Source organism: Spermophilus citellus (genome assembly GCF_964194105.1).
Source record: "Spermophilus citellus genome assembly, chromosome: 1".
Lineage (NCBI taxonomy): Eukaryota > Metazoa > Chordata > Mammalia > Rodentia > Sciuridae > Spermophilus > Spermophilus citellus.
In genome coordinates, this window is record NC_138182.1 from 113591727 (window position 1) to 113619079 (window position 27353).

The 27353-nt window shown below is 59.2% G+C and overlaps 1 protein-coding gene across 1 annotated transcript in view; it reads left to right on the plus strand.

Annotated features, from left to right (window-relative positions):
• LOC308645968 (obscurin-like) overlaps positions 1 to 27353 on the plus strand; it is a 96978-nt gene that overhangs the window by 61133 nt on the left and 8492 nt on the right. Inside the window, 31 exon segments of the mRNA XM_081288417.1 lie at positions 3498 to 3770; positions 4605 to 4714; positions 4718 to 4877; positions 5422 to 5709; positions 5843 to 6124; positions 6485 to 6858; positions 7253 to 8123; positions 8941 to 9213; positions 11075 to 11153; positions 11403 to 11521; positions 11789 to 11986; positions 12614 to 12646; positions 12871 to 12969; positions 13181 to 13399; positions 13827 to 13887; positions 14115 to 14185; positions 14741 to 14863; positions 15032 to 15171; positions 15718 to 15918; positions 16069 to 16148; positions 16532 to 16705; positions 17563 to 17719; positions 18106 to 18222; positions 18313 to 18477; positions 18613 to 18771; positions 18959 to 19136; positions 19599 to 19712; positions 23995 to 24162; positions 24426 to 24528; positions 24806 to 24935; positions 25710 to 25821. Of these exon segments, the coding sequence (XP_081144543.1) occupies positions 3498 to 3770; positions 4605 to 4714; positions 4718 to 4877; positions 5422 to 5709; positions 5843 to 6124; positions 6485 to 6858; positions 7253 to 8123; positions 8941 to 9213; positions 11075 to 11153; positions 11403 to 11521; positions 11789 to 11986; positions 12614 to 12646; positions 12871 to 12969; positions 13181 to 13399; positions 13827 to 13887; positions 14115 to 14185; positions 14741 to 14863; positions 15032 to 15171; positions 15718 to 15918; positions 16069 to 16148; positions 16532 to 16705; positions 17563 to 17719; positions 18106 to 18222; positions 18313 to 18477; positions 18613 to 18771; positions 18959 to 19136; positions 19599 to 19712; positions 23995 to 24162; positions 24426 to 24528; positions 24806 to 24935; positions 25710 to 25821 (5631 nt within the window).

The following is a 27353-nucleotide window of genomic DNA, read 5'->3' on the forward strand; positions in this document are numbered from 1 at the left end:
TGGATGCTGGTATCCTCTTCCTCCAACCACCCTGAGTGTCCATCAGGAGGTAGACAGGATGGAGACTGTATGGAGGGCACGGGAGGGCAGCCATGATTCATCTGGGAAGGCCCTGAGCTTGGACCTTCTGTGTGACAGGGACAGGAATATTTGGATCCAGCATCAGGGCCCTGAACCCTGGTGCTGAGGGACTTCAGAGGAAAACTGGATGAGGTGCCCTCTTGGGATTGAAGGTGCCCCCAAGGACAGAGAGGTCCCCTTCTGAGGCCAGCCACCACCCCTGGGGAGAAGCAGGTGCTGGGGCCTCTGCTTCCTGCCCTAACCTGGGTCAGACGAGGCATCCGCACTAGAAGGAGCCCCAGTCATGGGGCTTGGGGATTGTCTGCTCTCCTGATGGATCAGGGTACCATGCATGGCATGGCCTCCTCTGGGTGAAACCTGTAGTGTTCTGATGGGGTGTGAGCTGGGCTCACTGTGGTGGCCTCTGTGCCTCCCTCTGTGATGAGGGTGGATTTCTAGACCCCAGGGCTCAGGTCATCCTTTTGGTCTGGATGGTGCCAGCAGGCCCCAGGGTGGCCCCACACCAGTGAGTCTCAGAACTAGGCCAGCACATCCCATTTCTGACATCTGTTCTAGAGAACGGTCACTATTCTCTTCCTGTCATACTTCCTCAACCTAGAACATTTGACCAGACACTCCCAACAGACATAAGCAGTTCTCCAGTGGACACCCACTGGGTGTCTTGTGATTCAGTTTTAACACTATCTACCCAGATTTAGCACAGACCCTGCAAGCTAAGGGCTCAGTCCATAGGCTTCCCCGGCTTCAGATGTCAATGGCAAATCTCAGATTGCTACCCAAACTTCTGAGTGGCTTCAAGTGAGGGCTCCCACTGTCCTCTCCTCATGATTGACCAGTTTGCTAGAACAACTCACAGAAGTCAGGGACACACTCATCTTGGATAGCTTGTTGCAGAGGATCAGGGACAGCCAGGTGAAAGACAAGAATGGGAAAGGACACAGATTCTATGTCCTCTCCACGCTGCCCTCCCAGCCTGTGTTCAGCATTGTGGAAGCTCATCTGGTCTTGTTAAGAGTTTGTCTTATGGAGATTGATGTCCAACCACCCTGCTTTCTCAGAGGATGGGGCTGAGCCTTGTAACCCTGTAATCACTTGATCTTCTTGGTGACCAGTCCTTTCCTGAAGCTGTCTCAGGGCTGGGCCTGAGTCACCCTATTAACATAATCTCAGGTGTCATTAAAAGAAAAAAAGATCCTGTTATATATAACGAAGGGACTTGCAGCATTTTCAGGAGATTCTGCTGGGTTAGGAGCTCTGGGCCAGGAACTGGGCATAAAGACAAAACCTGCTATCATAGGACACACCTGCATCAGTAGCCCCAGGTAGCCTCTAAGGGATGGACCCAGCCCTCCTTCTTGCCCTCTTATGCAGAGGCTGCACTGTGCCTGGTCCGTGGCCTGCAGAGTGTGGACGTCTTCGCAGGGGAGGTGGCCACGTTCTCCTGTGAGGTGTCTCGTGCGGGTGGGCCAGAGGCCCACTGGTGGCTGGATGGCACCTTGCTACAGGACAGCCCCCAGAGTGCCATCACTGTGCGTGATGGGACCTTTCACTCCCTCACACTTTCGGGCCTGGGGGTGGCCGACTCAGGCACCGTCACCTTCCGCACAGGGCCCCTGGTCTCCACAGCCAAGTTATTGGTCAAAGGTATTGACCACTGGGGACTTCCCCATGCTGGTGCTTCTGCTCCTGCTGCCACATGCTTCCTGCGGGCTCCTGGGGAAAGGGGGAGGATGGGCACTGAGGGTGGGGACTGTCCCCAGAGCCAGAGGTTGGGCATCACTCTACATGTGCCACCTACCCTGGGCACCCCCAGGAGGCACAGTGGGCAGCTCTTACTTTTGAATGGGAGATCTAGCTGGAGGCTAGGTCCACTGCCACCTGCCAGGTAGGGCCAGTGCATTGCCGCCTGCTTGGCCACCAGTCACCTAGTTAGCTGCACATCCCCAGCCACGGGGGCCAGTCCCTTTGGGAGCCTTTTTGGGATTCTGAGGGGAGGCCCATGCCCTTGGCCCTGGCCTACCTGTCCCTGCTCACATCTGCTCCTCTGCTGTGAGCTCAGCTGAGATCCGTGCCCTTCTGGGGAGGAGCTGGCCAGACAGGGAGAGTAGCAGCTGCTAGGGTCTCCCTAGCCTCTTCCCAACAGCTCTGCCTGGTGCCTGCTGTGTGCTGTCATGTAAAATGTGTTGAGATTTCAACAAATGGAGATGGAATGGGGGCCCTGGGTGGGCAGCAAGGCCCCTGGAGAGGAGCAAGCAGGGCAGGGGTTCTGGGTTCTGGGGCAGGCTCTAGGACATCCAGAGGAGCCTTTCCAGTGGCGTATGTTTCTGGGGGCCAGCAGGTATGTGGGGCCAGAGGAGCTCTGCCTGGACAGAGGTGAAGCCTAGGCACTATGCTCATGGGTGAGGTGTGTCTGATGGAGGGCTCTGGGCTGCGGTGTGGGTTCCCTTCCTAGCCACATGCCAGGCAGCTCCTGCTAAACTGTCACCATGAAGCTCCATGCTTGCAGCCGCTGAAGCCACTAACACTGAGTGGGGTGGGTGGGCCATGGTGGTGCTGTTCCTCAGGGCTGATGCGTGTCCGGCGTGTTGGCCGACAGATCCTACGGTGGAGGTGGTCAGTGCCATGCAGGACCTGGCAGTGGAGGAGGGTGGCTCTGCCGAACTCCTCTGCCAATACTCACGGCCGGTGCAGGCCACGTGGAAGATGGACGAGTGGGAGGTACACGCAGATGGGCACCGTGTCATCATAGAGCAGGACTGGACTGTGGCCAGGCTGACCTTCAGGCCGGCCCTGCCCTGTGACAGTGGCATCTATTCTTGTGAGGCCGCAGGCACTCGCGTGGTGGCACTGCTACAAGTGCAAGGTGAGGCCACCTGGCGGGCAGCCCAGGTCCAGCACGGCTTTGGCGTGGCTCTGGCCATGCAGCAATGGTAGAGTGGCAGGCAGCAACAGCCAGCTCCGCACTGCAGGGGACCTACATAGTGGGAACAGGCCCAGGAGGTGGCAGGCAACCTGCCCTGGGCCTGCACTGCTGCTGAGCTTGTGCTTCTGGGAGGAACCATGGCCAAGAGAACCTGAAAGGGAGGAGGGGACAGGGGCCGAGGACCAGGGAGGCCTCCATCAGCAGGGCTATGGGGGGAGTATACCTGAGCAGTGGCAGGGCCAGGAGTGCTATTGGGACACGAGGACAGAGTTGTGTCCATGCCTGTGACTGAGCTGGCTGGGTGGTGTGAGTCTGCAGTCTGTGAACACCTGTGAGTTTCCTGTGGTCAGGAGACCACTGTTGATGTGAGGGGCCCAAAGGGTGGGCAGGGTGTGGAGGGAACACTACAGGCCTGGGTGCCGCCCTCCTGAAGCTGCTGGCTCTCCCAAGGGACAGTGAGGTCAGCAGTCCCTGAGCCTTGCTCTCCCTACAGCCAAGAACACTGTGGTCCGGGGCCTGGAGAATGTGGATGTGCCTGAGGGTGGGGAGGCCTTGTTTGAGTGCCAGCTGTCCCGGCCTGAGGTGGCTGCCCACACCTGGCTGTTGGACGATGAGCCCGTGCACACCTCGGAGAACGCGGAGGTGGTATATTTCGAGAACGGCCTGCGACACCTACTGCTGCTCAAAAACCTGAGGCCACAGGACAGTTGTCGGGTGACTTTCCTGGCTGGGGACATGGTCACCTCTGCTTTCCTCACCGTCAGAGGTAATGGCAATGAGAGCTGGCGGGGCGGAGGTGGGTGAGACCTCTCCCACAGGAGGTTGGGCCACTTTCTGGGCAGCCCAAGGTGGCTTCCAGGACTCTCCCACCAGAAGGGAAGTTGCTCCTTGGGAACCCCCACTCTACCTCCAAAAAGAGTTGTCTGGACTGCTCACTCAGGGGATGGGGCCTGGGACAGGAGAGCTTGCAGGAGAGTCCTCCACCTGGGCTGGTGGCCTCTGGGAGAGTGCTGGGGCCCTGCACGGCTGCTGGATCAGGGCATGCTGCTGCTGAGCTTGTGCTTCTGGGGGACCCATGGCCAAGAGAACCCGAGAGGGAGGGGACAGGGGCCGAGGACCAGGGAGGCCTCCATCAGCAGGGGCATAGGGGGAGTGTACCTGCGCAGCAGCAGGGCCAGGCATGCTGTTGGGACATGAGGACAGGTTTTGTCTATGCCTGTGACTGAGCCGGCTGGGTGGTGTGAGTCTGCCTTCTGTGAACACCTGGGAGAGGGCGGGGCCTGGAGAGTTGGCTGGAGGCAGGACATCAGTCTTTGAGACAAGCCCTGCGGCTAGGGAATGGAGTGAGATGTGGGGAGCCCGAAGGGGGTCTCCAAGACTCCTCCAGGGGCTGGGCAGCGCTCCCAGGACTGGAGTGCAGCTTCCAGTGCAGGGCGTGTGTCTCCCAGGCCCCTCCAGCGTGGGGCTCTGCAGGTAGGGAGAGCTGGTGGAGATGGGATCTCTGTCCACTCCCACTCAGTGGGAGACCCAGTGGGCCGTGCTGGGCTTGCTCTCTCTCGACCCTCCTACACACCCGCATTCATTCCACCCCTGACTGCAGGCTGGCGCCTGGAAGTCCTGGAGGCCCCCAAGGATGTGGTGGTGCGAGCTGGCACACAGGCTCGATTCACCTGCATGCTCAGCGAGGCCCTGCCGGTGGGCGAAGCCACCTGATACATCAACGGAACTGCGGTACAGCCTGACGATGACTGGACCGTCACTGCTGACGGCAGCCACCACACCCTGCTGCTACACAATGCACAGCTACACCACGCTGGGGAGGTCACCTTTGCTGCCCGAGACGCAGTGACCTCAGCTCAACTTTCGGTGTTGGGTGGGTGGTTTGTGTGTGTGAAGGTGTGTCCCTTCTCTGCAGATTGGGTCACACTCCTGACACCAGGGTGGATGACCATCCTGGGCTGGGTCCTGCTATGAATCTGTCCCACCCCCAGAGTCTTAGGATGCTCCCTCCATTCCTAGGTGGCTTCTCCTGCAGGTGTGTGGGCCAGGTCACTAAAGTCTCAGGGCTGCTGTTGATCAGATGTGTCCTGGTTCAACCCTGAGTACCCCCTGAGGCCATGGTCCCCAGATCACCACCTACCTTCCCCTGCTTTGTACCTGGGAGAGGTCCAAGCTGGGCCCTGGAGGGGTGGGCAGGAGGAGCAAGGTTGCCAATCTATACGTGCTGGGGGCTCTCACTGGCCTCCCACTCAGAGTGGGCTCTGGGTATGGTCTCACGATGGTAGCATCCCTTGCTACCAGGGCTCAGGGGAGGTGATCTGCCCAGTGCCTACACTGTGTCCAAACCAGACTGAGGGGTTGCTGGAGGGGGTCCGCAAGTCCCAGTGAATACATTGACCTACTCTTCTTCCCTGCAGGCCTCCCTGATCCCCCAGAAGATGCCGAAGTGGTGGGTCGCAGCGGCCACTCCGTGACGCTGTCCTGGGTGGCTCCCACAAGTGATGGTGGAGGGGGTCTGTGTGGCTATCGGGTAGAGATGAAGGAGGGGTCCAAGGGCCAGTGGCGTTTGTGCCACGAGCTCGTGCCTGGGCCTGAGTGTGTGGTGGATGGACTGACTCCTGGGGAGACCTACCGTTTCCGAGTGGCTGCTGTGGGCCCTGCAGGTGCTGGGGAACCTGTGCACCTGCCCCAGATGGTCAGGCTGGGTGAGTAGCCATCTTGGTCCTGGAGAATGCCCAGCTTCTCCAAGGTGGAGGGAAGAGTTGGCAGGGTGAGGTCTGGACCCTGGAATGCCCCCACACCTGATGTGGCCTGTCCTCCGTGGACACTGTTCCCCAGCAGAACCAGTGGAGCCTGCTCCTCCCCCGCCCCCTACCCCTGTGAGCCGGCAGGTGGTGGCCGGAGAGGATGTCTGTCTGGAGGTGGAGGTGGCAGCTGAGGCCGGCGAGGTCGTCTGGCACAAGGGGACGGAGTGCATCCAACCCAGTGGGCACTTTGAGGTCCTTTCCCGGGGGCGGCAGCAGACACTGGTGATCAAGGGCTTCAGGGCAGAAGACCAGGGCGAGTACCGCTGTGGCCCTGCCCACGCCCTGGCCTCCATGGAGGCTGCTACCTTCCAGGGTGAGTACTAGGTTTTGGGCTGGGAAACCTTGAATGTGGAAGGGGGTGGCCTGTCCCACCCCATCACTTTCTCCCGGGAGGTTGTCAGTGCCCCACCTCGGAGCCTGATCCAGGTGCATTCCCTGTGCATGTGTCCCACCCCTGCAGTGTGGGCCTGTGAATCTAGGCCCAGGCTCACTGTGCAGAGCCATTTTCTGTTCTGGTCACCACATTGTCTGTGCAGGAGGTGAACTGACATAGGGAGGGAAGACTGAGGCTCAGTGCTTCTAGACCTGGTAAAACCAGGTGCCAAGTGGGGAACAGAGGTCCAGTGATTGGCTTGGGGTCACAGCTCCGGTGATACCCTCCTGCTCTCCTCAGTGGTGCTGACCCCTGGCTCTGGGGACGAGGCTCCCACACAGCCCAGCCTGCCCCCTGAGGCAGCCCAGGAGGGTGACCTGCACCTGCTGTGGGAGGCCCTGGCCAAGAAGCGTCGCATGAGCCGTGAACCCACGCTGGACTCCATCAGTGAGCTTCCAGAGGAGGATGGCCGCGTGCATCACCTACGGCAGGAGGTGGAGGAGGTGGCCCCTGACCTCTCTGAGGGCTACTCCACAGCTGATGAGCTGGCACGCACTGGAGAGGCTGACCTCTCGCACACCAGCTCTGACGACGAGTCCCGGGCAGGCACACCTTCCCTGGTTACTTACCTCAAGAAGGCTGGGCGGCCTGGGGTCTCACCCCTGGTCAGCAAGGTGAGCCTCTACTTGGCTTGCAAGGGGAGGCCCAGTGTTTTACCCTTGCCACTACCACCCACGTGCTTGTCCCTCCTTCCACCGATTTCTCCACCCGTCCATCATCCATCTACTGCTAAAGCCTTTTCCTATAAAGCTGGGGCCAGTCTCTCTGGTGTTCCTCATTACCCATCAGTCCCCAGTGGGGACTGTATAGAGTGATTTCAGGGAGTTGGGCTTGCTTTGTGATAGCAACAAGAGCCAGCAGGTACCTCATACTCCATGAGGCTGGCCCAGTTGCCAGGGCCTGAGAGGCAGAATGGATAGCCGTGCGGAGATCAGTGCTGGGCCCTGGTCTTGTGTGTCTGGCCTCGGGGCCCCTGTCTCACTGTGATACTGTGCTCTGTGCCCACAGGCCAGGGCCCCAGCACCCTCCTCTGTGGAACCACAGAAGCAGCAGGAGCACCCAGCCCAGGTGCACCCACCACCGATAGGTCTGAGTGCTGAGGATCTGGGCGACCCCTCCATGGACAAAGCAGCAGTGAAGATTCAGGCTGCCTTTAAGGGCTACAAGGTCCGGAAGGAGATGAAGCAGCAGGAAGGACCCGTATTCTCCCACACATTTGGGGACACTGAGGCCCAGGTGGGGGATGCCCTGAGGCTGGAGTGTGTGGTAGCCAGCAAGGCTGATGTGCGAGCATGCTGGCTGAAAGACGGCGTAGAGCTCACTGACGGGCGGCACCACCACATCGACCAGCTCGCGGATGGGACATGCACCCTGCTGGTCACTGGCCTGGGCCGTGCCGACACTGGTCGCTACACCTGTCAGGTGAGCAACAAGTTTGGCTGTGTGAGCCATAGCGCCTGTGTGGTGGTCAGTGGCACCGAGAGTGAGGCCGAGAGCTCCTCCGGGGGCGAGCTGGATGACGCCTTCCACCGCGCTGCCCGGCGTCTGCACCGGCTCTTCCGCACCAAAGGCCCAGCAGAGGTTTCTGACGAGGAGCTGTTTCTTAGCGCTGACGAGGGTCCCGCGGAGCCAGAGCAACCTGCGGACTGGCAGACCTACCGCGAGGATGAGAATTTTGTCTGCATCCGTTTCGAGGCCCTGGCCGAAGCTCACAGGGCAGTCACCTGCTTCCGAGAGATGTTCACCACCATGGGCATTGGGGTGGAGATCAGCCTGGTGGAGCAGGGACCCAGGGGGGTGGAGATGCGCATTGGCAAGGTGGCCCCCGCCCCTGCAGCACCTCCGGAGCCAGTGTCCACTCAGCTGACTTCTGATGCCGGTGAGTCCAACTGCTTCACAGAGTTGGGTCTGGAGCTGGAGTCCAAGGGAGTAGAGGAGGAGTGAGGCCAGCAGTGGCCAGCACCAGCTGAGAGGTCCAGGGGTTACCTGGGCTCCAGCACTCTGCAAGTGCAGCCTCCGAGGTGTAAAAAGTCCCGACTCATTGAACAGAGCTGAATTTGAATCCTAGAGCTGAATTTGAATCCCAGCTCTACCTCTTATTAGCTGTGTGAGCTTAGGGAAGCCACAGTCTATTGGAGCCTCGGCTTTCATGTGGGCAAAATGGGAATGTGAATACTTACTTTCTGGAGAGTTTTATTTATTTTTTCCCAAGGAGTCTTGGAGATATAACCCGTATAGAACAGGCACCCACTTCCACAAGGCACTTCACTTCCATTTCACCCACTGAGTTACTTATCAGCCACGCCACTGGGCCTGCATCTCTGCAGGGACAGGAGGTAGCTGGGATCAGTTACCCTGGCACGCCCAGAAGTTGCTCTCCTACACTCCAGATCCCGAACAGCCCTCAGCCTTCCACAGTTACTGCTCTTCCCATCCCTGTCTAGCGCTTCATCCCTCTTGCCTCCTGGTGGCCTGGGCAGCAGGAGAGACTTTTAGAGAGCTGGGAAGAGGGCTAAGCCTAGCAGGCAAGCTTCAGGGTCTGTGTCACGTCAGGTCTGCAGGTGCTCCCACGTGGCCTGTTGCCGGGCAGCTCACACATGTCAGACCACCCAGCTGGTGTGATCGGTGTGTTTGTGGCCACAGGCGTGAGTGGCATGCCCAGGCTAACATGCTACATGCCCTGCCTGCTGTTCTAGCCCCCATGTTCCTGACGGAGCTGCAGAACCAGGAGGTGCAGGATGGGTACCCCGTGAGCTTCGACTGTGTGGTGACGGGCCAACCTGTGCCCAGTGTTCGCTGGTTCAAGGACGGGAAGTTGCTGGAGGAGGATGACCACTACATGATCAATGAGGACCAGCAGGGTGGCCACCAGCTCATCATCACTGCTGTGGTGCCCACAGACATGGGCGTCTATCGCTGCCTGGCGGAGAACAGCGTGAGCTCCACCAAGGCTGAGCTCCGAGTGGAGCGTGAGTGCACTCTGGGGGTCTGTGTTACCAGGGTGGGGATGAGAGTCTCCTGAGCAGGGCTGGAAGAGTGATCCAGGGCTCTGGTCTTAGACCAGATAGGAGTTAGGGCCTCCAGGTCTTAAGCTGGTGGAGACTTCCCTTGAGCCAAGCTCAAGGCCACAGTTCCCCTGGGAGCCCAATGGTGGAGGGTGGAGATCTCTTGTGTCTGCCGAAGGCATCCAGGCTGGGGAGACCAGGAAGGTGTGGAAGAGGAACCAGGGGAGCCCAGCTGCTCAGCCACTGCCTTGGGGCTGCTCTGGAGCCCTGGCTATTGCTGCAGGAGACTCTTGGGCATGCGGGTGGCTGCTGCCACAGAGTGTCAGGACACTTGCTCTTTGTTTAGATTCCTGATGGTGCTCATGGGCCTGGGATCTCCTGGGTGTTGAGGGTTTCTGTTGTTCTAATGAGGTGACTCTTGCAGGGTCCCTGTAGCCTTGGTGGGCAGGCTGGCCAGGAAGACAAAGCTTTGACAGGAAGCCTGGAAAGGGCCCCACCCCATCCACTCAGGATGGCATGTGACACAGCTGGAGTAGGGTGCCCAGGCTGTGGGCCTCAGGGAACTTCGGCCTGATGGAAACAGAGGTGCTGGCAGGGGCTGTGCCCACCACAGCTTGCCCGACATGATCTCACATCTGGCTGCTCCTGAGGTGTCCTTAAGTCACCTTCAGCCTAGGCAACAGGACCCTTGGTTGGCTCTGTGAGCTGCCCTGGCAGGTTAACCCTGCCCCAGGGAGACCATGGGTCCTGATTTATATCCACTGGGTCCACCCCAGCGAGGAGCCTGGGCTTCTGACTAGCCTCTGAAGCAGGTTGTCTTGGGGCCTGACCTGTCCCCAGGCAAACAGGGTCAGAGCTGAGCTGGGCTAGAGGACATGCAGCTGGCAGGTGCCCTGGCCACAGAACTGCTGCTGGTGTGTGTGGGGTCGTGGTGGAGGCTCCCCTGCATACAGGTATGCTTGGAGCTGTGGCATGGTGGGCACTGATGGCTGGTCTCCTTCCAGAGCTGAAAGAGCTCTTCACGTGTTCCTGATTCCGGACTGCATCAGAGGCATGACCTTGGTCTTTCCCTTTCTTGGCCATGTACTTGGGGGCACTGTGTCTGGCCTGATGAAGGCTAGGGTCTCTGCTCTTTCTTGACTGCTTGGGCTTCGCCACACTTATGCAAGTGCTGCCTGAATGTGAGTCATAAAGACTCACATGTGTGCTTTCTTCTGGAAACTTGGTGGTAGCTCTTAAGTTGAGGTCTTTGATTCCCTTGGAGGGAATTTGTGAGTGTGAGGTAAGGCTTCAAGTTCACTCTTGCTCAACACCATTTGTAAAAGACTATTTTCTTCCATTTTATTGTCTAAGAAATCTTTTAAAGTCCCCCAATTTTACCTGAACGTCACTGAGAACGTGGCAAGAAGGACCAGGGGTCTCAGCTGCCATTCAGCTCCCACTGGCCCCAGGCCCAGGGCCACACCTCCCAACCATCCTGCTGGGGTAGTGTCTCAGCATGGGCACTCTGGGGACTCTCGCTTGGCCCACAGTGGTGGAAGTCCAGCTTGTTGCCCCTTCTTGGTCAGAAATCCAAGTCTCTTTCTCTTGGTTTTGAGGCTTGTGTCTCCAACCTCTCGTGCCCTGGTAGGATGGAACCAGAAGGTTCTGCCACTGTCCCTGTCTGCTGTTCCTGGAGACTCAGGTCATATGACATTTTGTGCTGGGCCTAAGAGGCTTGCAGTTAGTTATGGGTGTGGAACAGCAGGGGTGGGCAGGCCCAGGAGGGCGCGTCCCCCTGAAATCCCAAAGTCCTGAGCCTCCTCCACTCACTTTTCCTCCCCAGTGACCAGCACAGACTACGACACTGCCGCAGATGCCACGGAGACCTCATCCTACTTCAGTGCCCAGGGATACCTGTCTAGGTGGGGCCACACAGACAGCGGCCCAGGGCCTCCCGGGAAGTGGTGATCTGGGCTGGGTGGCTTAGATTGACTTTCCAAAGCCTGCAGCTTTCAGTCAGACCCTGGCCGTTTCTGTCCCTCTGCCCCTCCACTCAGCAGACAGGGAACCTCAAACCCATCCGCCTCTGACCTTCACCCCGTGGGTCCTCCCGCCTGGACCCTCAGCCTGCTCCACTTTATGGCTACCCCCTTATTTGTCTTTTTTGCCAGCCGGGAGCAAGAGGGAACCGAATCAGATGAGGGGCAGCTGCCCCAGGTGGTGGAGGAGCTGAGGGACCTCCAGGTGGCCCCTGGTACATGCCTGGCCAAATTTCAGCTCAAGGTGAAAGGTAAGGTGCTGGGGAGTGGGCACCGTAGCTGGAGGGAGGCCAGGAGCTGTCTCCCGTTGGTCACACATGGGAAGGGCCTGACCAGTGGAGGTCAGGAGGTCATGTGTGCCTGCTGCTGGGCAACAGGAGGCTGCCACCCCACCCCCACACCAGAGGCTCGCTGGCCTCTGAGCAACCTCTTTTCTGGGCCTTTGTCTGTCTCCCATCGAAAGAGTATAGTGCCCATTGAGAATGGTCCTGTGTTGACCACTCTCCTCCATGGGGTAGGCTACCCAGTCCCCAGATTGTACTGGTTCAAAGACGGCCAGCCCCTGTCTACATCTGCCCACATTCGCATGGCTGACAAGAAGACACTGCACACCCTGGAGATCGTCTCTGTCACCCGGGAGGACGCTGGCCAGTATGCGGCCTATATCAGCAATGCTGTTGGTGCTGCCTACTCATCTGCCCGGCTGCTGGTCCGAGGTGTGTGCCCTGAAGGAGTGAGCAGTGCCACATATACTGCATGCCAGGCCCCATCAGGCTGGGCCCAGCCCATTGCCCCTATGCACAGTGGCACAGATGGCAGAATTGCCCCACAGGAGCGGGTGCCCAGTGGGGCTTGGACACCCTGAGTGATGAGCAGGCTCTTGGGGGAAGCAGACGAACACTGGGCCCAGCAGACCCGCACAAAGCCCCAGTGGCAGCTCTGACAAGAAAACTCCTGTGTCCTTATTTTCCCAAACGTTCTGAGCACTGAGAGCTGACTCCCAGTTTGACCCATACTGGTCCTGCGGAGAGACTGTTGCTGGGTCCTCCTCCTGCCTCTCAGGGTGCAGCCCCAGCTGCCATCTCCTAGTGCCCATGTGGTTCCAGGCGGGGCCCCAGAATCCCAGTGGGCACAGGGAGGGTGGGGATGTCACACGGATGTACACTGGAGTGTGAGTTCTTTGGCCTCCTGGCCAAGGTTTCAGGCAGGGTAATGGACCTTTGACCATGGGTGGGGCCATGCCCAGGTCCCCCCACTGGGCAGTAGGACCAGGACCTTCCCACGTGTAGGGAAGCAAGGGAATCTGTGCGTGCTGCACATCTGACTCCCTCTGCACTTTTCAGGTCCTGATGAACCAGAAGAGAAGTCAGCATCAGGTGAGATGGCCCTGTGGGCAGACAGAGGCTGGGTGGATTGTGGGCATGAGGCCAGAGTGGACCAGCCCTGGGCCTGGTAGTGGTGGAGGTGCAGGAAGAGGGCTCTCTGGGGCCACAGGCACAGGCGGCAGAGAACTACCTGGGGTTCCCAGAACAAGGACATCAGGACATGGGAGCTGAAGGAGGGGTGCCGGGTGTCCCCATGGCTGTCCTTGCTCTCACAGATGTGTGTGAGCAATTGGTGCCACCCCGCATCCTGGAGAGGTTCACCCCCAAGAAAGTGAAGAGGGGCTCCAGCATCACATTCTCGGTGAAGGTGAAAGGTGGGCATCCTCGCTCCCCGGAGAAAGAGCACCCCCCCAGGGCCCCCATGCCACCCTCCCACGGGTCGCCCATGCCACCCTCCCACAGGCCACCCATGCCGCCCTGCATGGCCTCCTGCTCCACCCCTCATATCACTCTGGCCAAGCACCCTCTTCTGAAGGCCCATAGCCAGTGGGGCTGTGTACCCACTGAGCCCTCTCCTGCCCACAGGATGCCCGGCCCCCACCATACACTGGCTCAAGGAGGAGGCCGAGAGAGGCGTGCTGTGGATTGGCCCCAACACCCCAGGCTACACTATGGCCAGCTCTGCCCAGCAGCACAGCCTGGTCCTGCTAGATGTGGGCCGGCAACACCAGGGCACCTACACGTGCATTGCCACCAACACCGCTGGCCAGGCCCTCTGCTCTGCCAGCCTGCATGTCTCAGGCCGTGAGTAGGGAGCCTGGGTGTGGTGAGGGACCAGCTTGGGATGTATGGCCTTCACCCACCTGTGATCCTTCTCCTGCAGAGCCCAAGAGCAGTCTGGGCCCAGTGGTGCAGGCCAGTTTGGCCTGGAACCTCAGCCCTGCCTGCATGGTGCACAGATGGCCTGCGGGCCCTGCCCAGAGCCCTCTGTTCAGCCCCTCTGAGGGATGGTGCTTGGAGGGCAGGCCTGTCCCCCAACCCCATGGGTGACCAAGTGCTGAGAGTGGACAGGGAGGTGGGCTTAGGCATAGACCCTTGCCAGGGTTTCTTAGGGACAGTGCAGGCAGGGCCCCCAGGGTGGTCTAGATGTCCTGGGTAGGGGTCCCAGCCCAGGACTCAAGGTGTCGGAGTACAGGACTGGTCCTGACACTTCCCCTGGATCTCTGGACAGTGCCCAAGGAGGAGGAGCAGGAGAAGATGAAGGAGGCTCTCATTTCTACCTTCCTACAGGGGTGAGTGGGTGCCCTGACTGACTTACCCAGGGGGCTAGGGTGGTGTAGCCCTGTGGGTGGTCACCCCCTTCCCTGTGCAGCTTCTCCACACTATAAAATGAAGTTTTTATGGGCCCCGTCTGGTGTGGAGCCCCTGATTGTGGTGTCCTGGCCCCTAGGCCCCCCTCTATGGGGAGCAGAGTGGTGGGGTCCAAGCTGGGCTTGCAGGACACCCCTCCTCCCCTCAGGACCACCCAAGCCATCTCAGCACAGATGTCAGAGTCTGCTGGTCTCACCGGCCTTGCTGGGCAGAGGAAAGGTATGCCCGGGTTGGGTGCAGGGGGTGCCGCCCTTTGGACCTGAGCAGCCTGGGCTCTGGGCAGGTCCCTGCCCTCTCATGGCCAGCTCCCAGCTCTGGTTGGAGTCAGAGCTGTTCTGACCTCTGTGGTCAGGGGGCCCATGCCCAGTGGGCTATGTGGAGGTTTGGGTTCCAGATGTTAAGAAGAGCCACAAAGTCACCTCGGCCCCCACAGCCCCAACCCCGCCTCAAGCCTGATGCCAGGCTGGACCCTGCCCAGCCCTGTCCTCAGCTCCCTCACCATCTGCCTGTAGCCCTGCCTGCCACCTGCTGCCTCTTAGCTGTGCTTGCCGTTCTCTGGCCACTTGCTGCCTCTTCTGTCCAGACCCGCTCCCTTCATTCTCATCCCTGGTCACAGGCTCTGCATCCTGCTGACCTCACTGGTCTCTTCCTGCTGGCACCACCTCATGGTCTCCCTGCCAGGGCCTGGCCTCCTGCTCACCATCAGCCCCTAGGAGAATTGCAGTGAACTTTTGGGGGAAGCATGACCCCACAGTGTTGTGTTTGTTCCCCCAGGGGAGGCCCTGGTGGCTGAGGAGGCCCATGGCCACCTGTCCCTCGCTGAGGTGGGCACAGAGGAATTCCTACAGAAACTCACCTCCCAGATCACTGAGATGGTGTCAGCCAAGATCACACAGGGTGAGGGGGCCAGGATGGGCATCCAGGGTCCCCAGGGGAGGCTGGGACCCTGTGTCCTCGCATGGGGCCTAGCTAGGACTCTGCGCCTGGGAGCCCTGGAGACTGGCTGGGTGGTAGGCAGTAGGGGGACAGCCTTCCAGGGACATCACAACCTTTGTGTTCGCCCAGCCAAGCTGCAGGTGCCTGGAGGTGACAGTGATGAGGAGTCCAAGACTCCGTCTGCCTCCCCCCGGCATGGCCGGTCGCGGCCCTCCTCCAGTGTCCAGGAGTCATCCTCGGAGTCAGAGGATGGGGACTCCCGAGGAGAGGTGGGTGGGCTGGGACCCTTGGGAACAGGGCTTGGGGCCTGACCTGCTGAAGAGACGATGGGAGGCTGCAAGGGCCTGGTGCTACCAAGGGAGGGGCATCACCCCCAGAGACACCAAGGGACACCAGAGGTTGGAGCAGAGGGCAGGGTCTCTGCACGTGGGTTCCTGCAGAGCACTACCTCTGATGTCCCTCTCACTGCCATCTGTGGAGAGTGCACCTTTGCCTCCAGAGCCCACCACCTCTTGGGTTGCAGGGGGCAGTGGGCAGCAAGGCGCTGTGAGCAACCACAGTCTAGGCGCCCATCCACATGGGCAGGAGCCAGCCCTCTCACTGCCATCTGTTCAGAGTGACCCTGGGGGCTCCTGCCCTGTGGCCCTGGACTGGGTACCTCCTCGGCCCCTGGACTCAGCACCCTCCCCTCTGTGCTCTTGGGGGTTTTAGGGGGTTGGGAGAACCTCTCCCTCCTCAGAGGTGGGGGGCCATGGGGGGCCTTGGCAGGCCTCACCCCTCTGGCCCCAGGACTTAGGCCCATTTCTCTTTATCAGATCTTTGATATCTATGTGGCCACGGCTGACTACCTACCCCTGGGGGCCGAGCAGGATGCCATCACACTGCGGGAAGGCCAGTATGTGGAGGTCTTGGACTCAGCCCACCCGCTGCGCTGGCTTGTGCGCACCAAGCCCACCAAGTCCAGCCCCTCCAGGCAAGGCTGGGTGTCACCAGCCTACCTGGACAAGAGGCTCAAGGTATGGTAGTCAGGAGCTGGGGGAGGGTGCCAAGGCCCTGGGATCCTGGCCCTTCGCCAGAGAACCCTGGAAGTAAGGGACAGGAGCCCGGTGGCCACAGAGGAGGTGGAACAAACTGGTGCCCTGGGACAAACTCCTGTTTCTCAACAGCTGTCTCCTGAGTGGGGGCCCAGTGAGGCCCCCGAATTCCCCGAGGCCATGTCCGAGGATGAGTACAAGACCAGGCTGAGGTATGTGTTGGGGAGGGTTGAGGGTGGAGCCACAGCTGGCTGCTGGGCCTCAAGGGCCAGCTGGCGTTCTGCCCTGCTTCTTCACGGGGGACCTGTGCTTGCTGAAGCTGTGTGAGCCTCCTTAGGTCACGGTCCTGCCCCTGGTTTCTGCAGCTGTGCCCTCCCAGAGCCTCATGCGGGAGGGCTTCCTGGGGAAGAGGTGGTGCCCTTGCTCCACCACCTACCCACTTTCTGAAGCTGGGTGACAGGCTCCTGATCACAGGAACCCCGTTTAACTGCAGTGCAAGGGAGCAAGCTCTCCATGTGTCCCTAGTCTCCTGGAGACTAGGGACAGTGGGAGCAGGGCAGCTGCTGGGCACCCCCTGATGCCACTCTTCCGCCAGCTCTGTCATCCAGGAGCTGCTGAGCTCAGAGCAGACCTTCGTGGGTGAGCTTCAGTTCCTCCAAAGCCACTACATACAGCAACTGGACCGTGCTCCCCGAGCACCAGCAGCCGTGGCCAGCCAGAAGGCAGTCATTTTTCGCAATGTGCAGGACATCAGTCACTTCCACAGCAGGTAGGCAAGGCCACACACATGCATGTGAGGTGCACGCACAGCTGTGGGTCAGGCCTCGTGGAGGGTGACACTCAGCAGCTGGGGTAGGAACTCGATTTACCCATGGGCACATCCCACTTGTGTGATGCCCCAGTGACAGACGCTCGCCATATGGGTTGAAGGCTGCAGAATACCTGCCACCCATGAGCACTCACACAAGCCCATGTGCATGCACATGAATGTACACGGGCACATGGGAAGTCCCATGTGCACACCACATATGCTCACGCACCCAGCCTCAAATGTGCATGCACATGTGCTTGATATGTGTGTGCACATAGTGTACATGTGTGCAAACATACATATGTGAATCCTGTACAAAAATGTGCATACATGCTGGATACACATAGATATGTGCACTCACATGCATGCTGATCTCCATGCACGTGCACTCTTGCACACTCACACAAGCATTTGAGTGCATGTGTGTGCCATGTGCACATCCACAGACACATTCAGGCAAACACATGCACACATATTGTACACACATGCCACACATGCATGGTCACATCTGCACACTTGTGTATACATGCACAGTCACATGCATGCACACATGCACCCACACACGTGCACATGTATATGCATATACCCACATATACATGCTCACATACTACACATCTGCACACTCGTGGGCAAGTGTACATACCCATGCACTTCTGTACGTGCCCACGTGTCTGCACACCCAGCTTAATATACTCAATCTCACAGGCCCAGAACCCACTCCTGGGCAAGAACCATAGCCTCTCAAGGAGAGGGCCCAGGACTGGGCTGTGAGCTGTGCCTGACCCTGTCCCTGACCCTGTCCCTCTCTGTGGCAGCTTCTTGCAGGACCTGCAGCGCTGTGACACAGATGACGATGTGGCCATGTGCTTCATCAAGAACCAGGAAGCCTTTGAGAAGTACCTGGAGTTCCTGGTGGGCCGTGTGCAGGCAGAGTCCGTGGTTGTCAGCACGCCCATCCAGGAGTTCTACAAGGTGCCCGTGCCTGGCTCCATGGCGTTGGCCACCGGGCCCCTCCCTGGCTGCTCCCAGGCCTAGTGCTGGCCTTGACTCCCACCAGAAAACTCACTGACCTGAAAGTCCCCTGAGGCTTAGCCCTTGTCTGTGCTCATGGCCTTAGTTCATATTCCCTAATCTCTTCCCCCACAGTCCCCAGGGCCCCTTGAGCCTTGTAGCTCTGTGCTCCTGGGCTGGCCACTTCACTGCCCAAGTTCTGTGCATGCCTCCGGCTAGATGGTAACACAGCCATTGTCCAGGTTCAGGGCCAGGTGTGAGAGTGCCCCTGAGATGTCCTCTACTGTCAGGATGCCCTAACTGGGGCTGTGCTTTCTTGCCCGAAACCCGCCCTGTGGTGCCTACAGAAATGCGCTGAGGAGATGCTGTCCGCTGGGGACCCCTCGCAGCCACCCCCACCCCCACTGCAGCACTACCTGGAGCAGCCGGTGGAGCGGGTGCAGAAGTACCAGGCTCTGCTCAAGGTGGGAAGCCCTGTCCTGCCCCAGCCTTGAATATCCAGGCCAGGCCTTGGGGCTGAAGCCGTCTGGGTCCTGACCCTTGGTCCGCCTCAGGAGCTGATCCGCAACAAGGCCCGGAACCGGCAGAACTGCGCCCTTCTGGAGCAGGCCTACGCAGTCGTGTCAGCGCTGCCCCAGCGTGCTGAGAACAAGCTGCATGTGTCCCTCATGGAGAACTACCCCGGCACCCTGGAGGCCCTGGGGGAGCCCATCCGCCAGGTGGGGGGACTTGCGTCTGCTGCCATGTGGTGGGGTGTGGCTTTTGTGGGTGCTGGGCTCATAGATGACCCTGGGGTCTGCGCCCAGGGATGGGGCCAGGCAACCACAGTCCAACCACATCTACTCACACCCCAGGGCCACTTCATTGTGTGGGAGGGCGCACCAGGGGCCCGCATGCCTTGGAAGGGCCACAATCACCATGTCTTCCTGTTTCGGAACCACCTGGTGATCTGCAAGCCCCGACGAGACTCGTGCACCGACACCTTCAGCTATGTGTTCCGGAATATGATGAAGGTCTGTGGTGCCAGGGGCTGGGGGTGTCATGCAGGCCAGTGGAGGTTTCCCTGTTCCTGGGCTCCAGGGTGGCTACTGGAGCAGAACTTGCCATTGTTCTGGGGTGACCTGGGCATGGCCCTACTGGACCCTGTCTATCTGGGGATGCTTAGCTCTGTCCTCCCACTAATGTTGCACCCCTCAACAGCTAAGCAGCATCGACCTGAACGACCAGGTGGAAGGGGACGACCGTGCCTTCGAGGTGTGGCATGAGCGGGAGGACTCTGTGCTCAAGTACCTGCTGCAGGCGCGCACAGTCATCATCAAGCACTCCTGGGTGAAGGAGATCAGCGGCATCCAGCAGCGCCTGGCCCTGCCTGTGTGGCGTGAGTGTCCCTGGTGCTGTGCTGGGGTGGGGACCTGAACATCACTTAGATGCCCAGAGGGCTGCACCCAGGCCGGGCACGTGGGCATGGGTTGCTTTTTGCACTGGTGGCTTGGTTCTCCCTTTGTTCAGATCTAGCTGAGGGACCGGTGGCTTTGGCCTCCCAGGGAGCCCCAGAGCAGGAGTTGAGCTGACCCTGACCCAAATGGGGGACACAAAGGGATGTAGTGGGGACACGGCATAGCTCCAGACTTGGGGTATCTGACCAGGTCATGTTTGGGTGTGATGGTCTTGCACCTGGGTCTGTCCCTGCCTCGTGCAGCCACACCCAGCTTAGTCAGTAACCAGGCCCTTGGATGTGGGGCCACTGCTGCTGTTGGGGGCAATTTGCCAGGGTGCACCCAGGGGACATAGGCCTGACATCCCACCCTCAGAGTCCTCAGACCCCCACATGTGTCCTCAGGTCCTCCGGAATTTGAAGAGGAACTGGCTGACTGCACGGCTGAGCTGGGGGAAACTGTAAAGCTGGCTTGCCGCGTGACCGGCACACCCAAGCCTACTGTCAGCTGGTATAAAGGTACCTGCCAGGGCCTACAGACTGACCCTTCACAGGAACCCCCACCGGGGGTGGGCTGCACGGGGGCTGAGGACAGCATGGGGTCTGGTCAGTGGGCTGGGCATGGGGAACAAGAGACAGTCCAGGCCTGTTCAAGGGCAAACATCCTGGGGATGGACAGTGAACAGGTAAGTCAGGTGGTGCCATGGCCACCCTGGGGAATGAGCAGGGTGAGGAGTCAGCACAGGGCTGAGACAGACATGCCTGAGTGCAGCCGAGAGAGCACCAGGACCACAGACGGGCCACAGGCAGGCACCTGGGTGCAGGAGAGGCCAGGAAGGGTGCTGATCACACTGCACCTTCAGGGTCACGGAGCACAGGCCTTACATGGCTCAGGGATGGGAGCTGCCAAGGTCAAGGGAGGTCAGGTGTCTCCCAGGCCTGTCTCACTTGACACTGCCACAGGATTGGGGTCCCGAGACCATCCTCACTTCCTGCACCACCATAGGCTTGGGGTCCCGAGACCACTCTCACTTCTGACGTCCAGTCCACTGGTCCCCAAGGTTGCCTTCAGGTTCAGTGATTCACCAGAAGGTCTTGGAGTTCAGAGCTATTATGCTCAGGGTTAGCATAAAGACAAGACTGCAGCCCCTGAGAAAAAAGAAGAGCACTTCGGGAGGGTTCAGTGTCACCACTTGTGAGCTGCCAGCCTCCCGCTCCCAGTGCAGTGAGGAAGAGCACCTTCTCCTCCCAGTGACACCTGAGAACACAAACAGACCTATGCCAACCAGGAGGCTTAATGAGACTTGACGTCAGCATTTGTCACTGGAACTCTGTCAGACCTGCATGGCTGACCGCTCATGTGGCTGACCTCAGGCTCTAGTCCTCCTGAAGTCAAGATTAATGGCCTGAAGCCCACTATGAATCTCACGTTAGCATAGAAGACAACATGGAGCTCCACTAGGAAGCTCATTGTTAGTGTAGACGCCAGTGTGGCCTGGGTCATCCATCAGGAATCTCCTCATTGGTGTAGATGCCAGTGTGGCCCAGGAATCTCGTTATTGCCATAGACACCAGCGTGGCCCTAGTCATCCACTGGGAATCTCGTCAAAGGTGTAGACACCAGTATGGCCCAGGTCACCCACAGGAATTTTGTCATTGGCATAGATGCCAGCATGGCCTGGGTCACCTACTAGGAATCTTGTTGGCGTAGATGCTGGCTTGGCCTAGAGCATCCATCAGGAATCTCATTATTGGTAGAGATGCCAGCATTGCCCTGGTCACCCACCAGGAATCTCGTCATTGGTGTAGACAGCAGCATGGCCCGGGTCACCCACCAGGAATCTCATCATTGGCATAGAAGCCTTCATGGCCTGGAGCATCCTCCAGGAATCTGTTCATTGGTGTAGACACAGCATGGCCTGGGTCACCTACTAGGAATCTCATCGTTGGCATAGACACTGGCATGGCCTGGGTCACCTACTAGGAATCTCCTCAATGGCATAGACACAGAATGGCCTGAGAATCCCCCCAGGAATCTCATTGTTGGCATAGATGCTGGTATGGCCCAGGTCACCTACTAAGAATCTCCTCATTGGCATAAATGCCAGCGTGGCCCGGGTCACCCACCAGGAATCTCCTAGTTGGTGTAGAGGCTAGCATGGGCCAGAGCCTCTTCCATGAATGCCATTGTAAAATAGAGTGTCCAGTCTGGCCCTGAGCCACAAACCCCTAGGCTAGCCCATCTGTTGTGGCCCAGGGTTCCAGAAAATCCGAGGCTCTTCCCTGGCAGACTGTTCTCGGGTCCCGAGGCACCTTGCTGGTGCCAGGGATCAACATGATTCCTTTGGGCAGCATGGAGCATTGACTACATGGAAACCCCATGGTCTTGTGAGTAGCAGGGGGCATGGTTCATATCTGTCATCTGTCACCTTGGCTGTAGTGCCAAGGGCCTGCTTAGGGACATAGCATCATGTTGGTGGTGGCCATGGTTGCATCCTGGATGCATTTTGAAGGCAGAGCCAGCCAGATTTGCTGATGGGTTGCATGGGGTGTGTGGAAGAGAGATGGCATCCAGGGAGCAGCACAGGGGTTGTGGACAGCAGAGGCCACTGGTCCTATTCACAGAGGTGGGGCAGACCCACAGGGAGGCAGGCTGGTACATTCTGAGCTGGGCAGGGAGGAAAGAAACCCAGATTTGTGAGGTTTTGAAGAATCCAGGTGCCCATTGGGCTCCAGGTGGTTATGGAGGGGATAGCTTGAGAATAAATCTAGAGCTTAGGAGAGATGTCTGGCTGGAGGTGAGAGATGGCAGGCAGGTCCTTGGCATACAGTGTGTCTGAAACTATGGGTCAGGTCTAGTGCACAGCCCTCAAAACAATTCCAGCAGCTCAGGAGACTGAGACAGGAGGATGCAAGTTTAAAGCAGCCTCAGAAATCTAGCAAGGCCCTAAGCAACTTAGTAAGACCCTGTCTCTAAATAAAATGTAGAAAGGGCTGGGGATGTGATTCAGGCCTTTGGGTTCAATCCCTGATGAGAGAGAGAGAGAGAGAGAGAGAGAGAGAGACACAGACAGACAGACAGACAGACAGACAGACTGTGGTCAGTTTGAATGTGGAATGAGTGTGAAGAGATGAGGTTCAGGCTTCAAGGCTTGGGATCTGGGATTCACAGAGTCAGAGAGGTGAGGAACATAAGTGAAGGGGCGGCAAGCCAGAGAGATGGGAGGGACCCCAGGAAGCTAGCGAGGAAGGGCGACCAGGCAGAGAGGGCCCAGGAGTGCCCAGAGCTCTGGCCAGCCCCCAAAACAATGAATGAGTCCAGCTTCCCTTTCCTGGGTGATGAGACTAGCGAGCTGCCATGTCAGTGGGCTTCAGTTTAGCTAGACCATGCGAACCCAAGCCCATGAGTGGAGACCCTTGGATCCAGATTCTCATGGAGTCAGCTGCCTTGCATCAGGGAGTGGAGTGGAGAGCGGAGCCCACCCTGCCCTTGGGGGACATCCACTCATTCACAAAGCTCTCTTCCTTTTGATGAATGCGGCTGGGCAGCCCTTATCTCTTGTTCCTCAGGGAGTCCAATTGGAGCAGTTGCAGTGACAGGAAGAGAGGGGCTCAGGACCAGGCTGGCTTTTATAGCAGCTTGCTGACCTCTGGAGACCAGCACCCATCCCTTCCCAAGTCAGTGCCCTCAGTGACTGATTTCACTTCTGCCGGACCCCACCTCTCAGGAGGGGAGCGCTCCCAGGGCACCCCATTCGGAGCCACCCCATCTGGAGCTGCTGGGCTTGCACGACCTATGTCTGTACCTACCACCTGGGGCCATGGGGGCAGCAAGTGGATAGAGCTGGTGGTGATCACTCTAGCGGCCAGCTCCCTTTGGCCATTTCTGCTGGTCATACAAGGCCATCAAGTTGCGATTCATCTTCTCATTACCTTGGCTGCCTCTGTGTTACAGCAAGGCCTGGCACTTCCTCTACCAGCCACGCAAAGGCTGGGAAGTTGGGGTGTGGCGTCCACGCTCTACTGCCAGGTCTTTGCGTGGAGCTGTCCCAGCTTAGCTGGTTAACTGTCAAACCAAATGGCCATGCCACTTGCAGCAGCCCCTGGGTCAACAAGGGCACATGGCACTAGTGGCCTCAGGAAGACCAGCAGGATGCCTGGCTCCCCCTGAGCAGAAGGCTGGTGCTAAGGGTCCACCATGTGTGAACTCAGAGTCACACGCAGTTTCAGGCCAGAGTTCAGATGCAGACATTATCGCCATGGCACCCAGAGGTCCCTGTCCACAACTGGGTGTCCTGGTGCCTGTGTCCAGCAGAGCCATGGAAATCTGAGTTCCTTCTCGAAGCCCCCTGCAGATTGGATGGGTAGAAGGGCCCTCCATCCCTCTGCATGCTGTGATGAGGGACCAGGTGTGGGTGGGAGGGAAGGGGTGTTAGGCAGTGGATTATGTAGCTGTAGGCTTGGTGGGATTGAGTGAGAATGGGCCCATAGCCAGGGAGCTGGGCATGATCAGCACATGGGAGGTCCACAGGGAGTCACACTGGGGTGGTGGGGCTACCACGGACTTAGCTGTCCATGTGGATGTCTTCTGTCAGGTTCAGGTCTTTCCACCTGGCCCTGCCTCTAGCTAATGTCCAAGGTGGACATAGAGACACAGAGACAGAGGTCTGGGCCACACCAGAGAGAAAGAGAGAGAAACAGAGACAGACCCAGAGAGGTGCAGGCCAGCCCCAGCCTCTCATCCACCGGGGCAGGCTTACAAGGTCCCTGCTCGACGACAGCCCTCACTCCTCCTTTCTAGATGGGAAGCCAGTGGAAGTGGACCCTCACCACATCCTCATCGAAGACCCAGACGGCTCCTGCACCCTCATCTTGGACAACCTGACTGGGGTCGACTCTGGCCAGTACATGTGCTTTGCAGCCAGCGCCGCTGGCAGTGCCAGCACCCTGGGAAAGATCCTGGTGCAAGGTGAGCCTGGAGGCCCGTGGGGCAGGGAGACACCCTGACCAAGCCCACCACGTGGCTCTGGTGGATGGGTGGAAGGGCCCTCCATCCCTCTGCTCGCTGTGATGAGGGACTGGGTGTGGGTGGGAGGGAAGGGCAGGCAGGCAGGCATGTGGGGGTGGAAGCCCTATGTGGTCATGGGCTCACTTAGGGCTCAGGAAGGAATATGGGGGCTCAGACACCCCCAGCTCCATCAGAGTGGCTCCCTGTCTCTCTCCACCCTGCAGTCCCCCCACGGTTTGTGAACAAGGTCCGGGCCTCGCCCTTTGTGGAGGGAGAGGATGCCCAACTCACCTGCACCATTGAAGGCGCCCCACACCCTCAGATCAGGTGGGCCAGCACATGGTGGGGCAGCAGGGGAGGGTCTTCAGGCTCTTGTCTGCAAAACGGGGCTGGGCACAGTGACTGTCTGATCACTGAAGAGAGGGCATTGTGGGGCTGAGACCCACTGGGCATGGGGCTTCTGCCACAAGACAGCATGGCCAAACTGGATGTGGGCATCCACAGGGTGGGTTCACCAAGGACTGTAGAATCTGGGCCAGGGCAGCGGGTCTGCAGCACAGGGAATGTCACACCCTGCCTCATGGACTCTTGGGACGGGTTCTAGGTGGTACAAAGATGGGGCCCTGCTGACTGCGGGCAACAAGTACCAGATGCTGAGTGAGCCCTGCAGCGGCCTGCTGGTGCTTGTGGTCAGAGCAGCTGGCAAGGATGACCTGGGACACTATGAATGCGAGGTAAGACGGGTGGGCAAGGGGCCTCATGGCCAGCTGTCCACTAGGGCTTGACAAGGGAAGGGCCTGGGCCCTTGGCACAGGCCCGGAGACACCAGGCCACTGTCACCCATCATCCCCAACCCACCACACCATGTCTGGCCTTGCTCCTCTTCCACACGAGGCTGAGCCCTGCCACCTGCCATTGTTCTCACCCTCTCAAAGAAGCCCTTTGGTTTTTGCCTTTCTAGGGAACCCAGTACTGACCTCAACTTTCATCCATTTATGTAAAAAGTAGTGTTAGTTTCCACCTTTTCCTGGTGTCACATAGGTGGGACCCTACAGAGGGAAGAGCTGCCCTGTCCCTGTTCATTGTCCAGAGGCCCAAGGCTGGGGCTCCTGAAGGCAAGGCCCAGTCTGAGCCTCTGGTCTTCAGGGCCTGTCCTGGCACACAGTGACATTGAGCAGGTGTGTGCCTGCTACAGGGCCCCCGAGAGCCCCAGGCTCCAGTCTCTGGCTCTTGTCTAGAGGCCAGCCTCCTGCATGTGGGCCCCACATGCAAGTTCCAGGAGGCAGGGAGACCCAGCCAGCTCTGCACTTCAGGGGCTCAGAGCCACACACGGCCAGCAGCCATCTGCACAGCGCAAGATGCCTGGGCGAGGCCCTGGCTGGGAGCCCTGTCCCCTTTGGGGGACACAGTCTCAGTGGGGACCTCAAACTAAAGACCACCAAAGTGGACGAGAGACAGCTAGGTCCCTTGAGGATAGGGGTCCTGAGTGGTTTCTGTCCATCCTGCAGCTGGTGAACCGGCTTGGCTCCACTCGTGGTGGTGGGGAGCTGTACATGCAGAGCCCTGTGCTGCCGGCCCGGGAGCAGCGCCACAGGGAGCAGACTGTGGCTGCCATAGAAGGTAGGTGCCACCGAGCCTGTTGCCCATGCTGCCTAGGTGGGTCCTCAGGCTTGAGCCTTGTGTCACAGCTGCACAGCCAGCCAGGACTGGGGGGCAGCAGACCCACCATGTCTCAGAGCGGGTGCACTTCCTGCAGGGGTGGCTGGGCAGGCATTTTGGGCGGATGACCTGGCTAGAAGAGGAGGCTGCGGGGAGGAGCCCAGAGGCTGCAGGCCACGTGGTCTCAGCACCTGTGGGGCAGGCGGAGGTGGCCAGGAACCCGGAATGAGCGCTGGAGAGGCTGCTCTGTGGTGGGGAAGTGTGAGCCCTGCCCCTGGCCTGCAGGACAACCCACGGAGTCACCTCTGACCCAGGACAGCCTGCCTGGCAGTGGTCACACAGGCCTCCTGCAGGCAGCAGCTGGGATGGGCTGCACTTCTAGAGAAGGGGGTTTCCCCCTGAGGGCAGAGGCAGGACAGTAGGACGTCTGGGGAAGGGTGTCTACACTGAGGGCAGAGGCAGGACAGTAGGACGTCTGGGGAAGGGCGTCTACACTGAGGGCAGAGGGCAGGACAGTAGGACGTCGGGGGAAAGGACATATACACTGAGGGCAGAGGACAGGACAGTAGGATGTCTGGGGAAGGCATCTCCACTGAGGGCAGAGGGCAGGACAGTAGGATGTCTAAGGATGGGGTGTCTACACTGTGGGCAGAAGGCAGGACAATAGGATGTCTGGGAAAGGGGTGTCTAAACTGAGGGCAGAGGCAGGACAGCAGAACGTCTGGGGAAGGGCGTCTACACTGAGGGCAGAGGGCAGGATAGTAGGACATCTGGGGAAGGGCGTCTCCACTGAGGGCTAAACTGATGAGTGGAGAGTCAGATATTGGTCTGGCCCTTTCCCACCAGGCTGAATTGGCCTTGGAGAGGCCAGAGCATTTGTGGTTTAGTGTCCCTGCCCTGGCCTAGGTCACTCCCAGGGTCACAACAAGTCACTCCTACAAGGCCCCATCTGGGTGAGCCAGTGCCCAGGCCACCAGGATGGGAGGAGGGCCACTGTTATATGTCTTGGCTCCCAGGTGGAGTTGCTCCCCTGGAAGGGCTGCCTTGGCAGGTGGGGAGTCCGTGTCCCTACAGCCATGGAGCAGAGGCTGGACCCATGTTGGTGGAGCCACAGCTTCCACACGAGGGTGGTTGGAAAATGTGTCATCCAATTCCTGAGCACAGGCTCCTGTGGAGTGTTCCCACTGCAGTCTGTTCATCCCAGGGACCAACACACAGGGTCTCTGTCCCTCTGGACCATCAGAGGACCAGGCCAGCCAACGCCCTAGATCCCAACCCTAGGAACTTCGAAGCCCCCGTGGCCCTCATGGACTCTTTCTCCAAGGGCAAGTCCCTGTGTGAGGGCTTGTGACCCTCATCTGCCATATTGGACCTGTGTTCCTGGGGACCCCTGACATGTACTGTCCCACAACCCGGGGACAGCAGCACCATGCATATATGCTTTTGCCGCCACCGGCTCGTCCACTTCCTCTGCATTGCGTGTCTCATGGTTG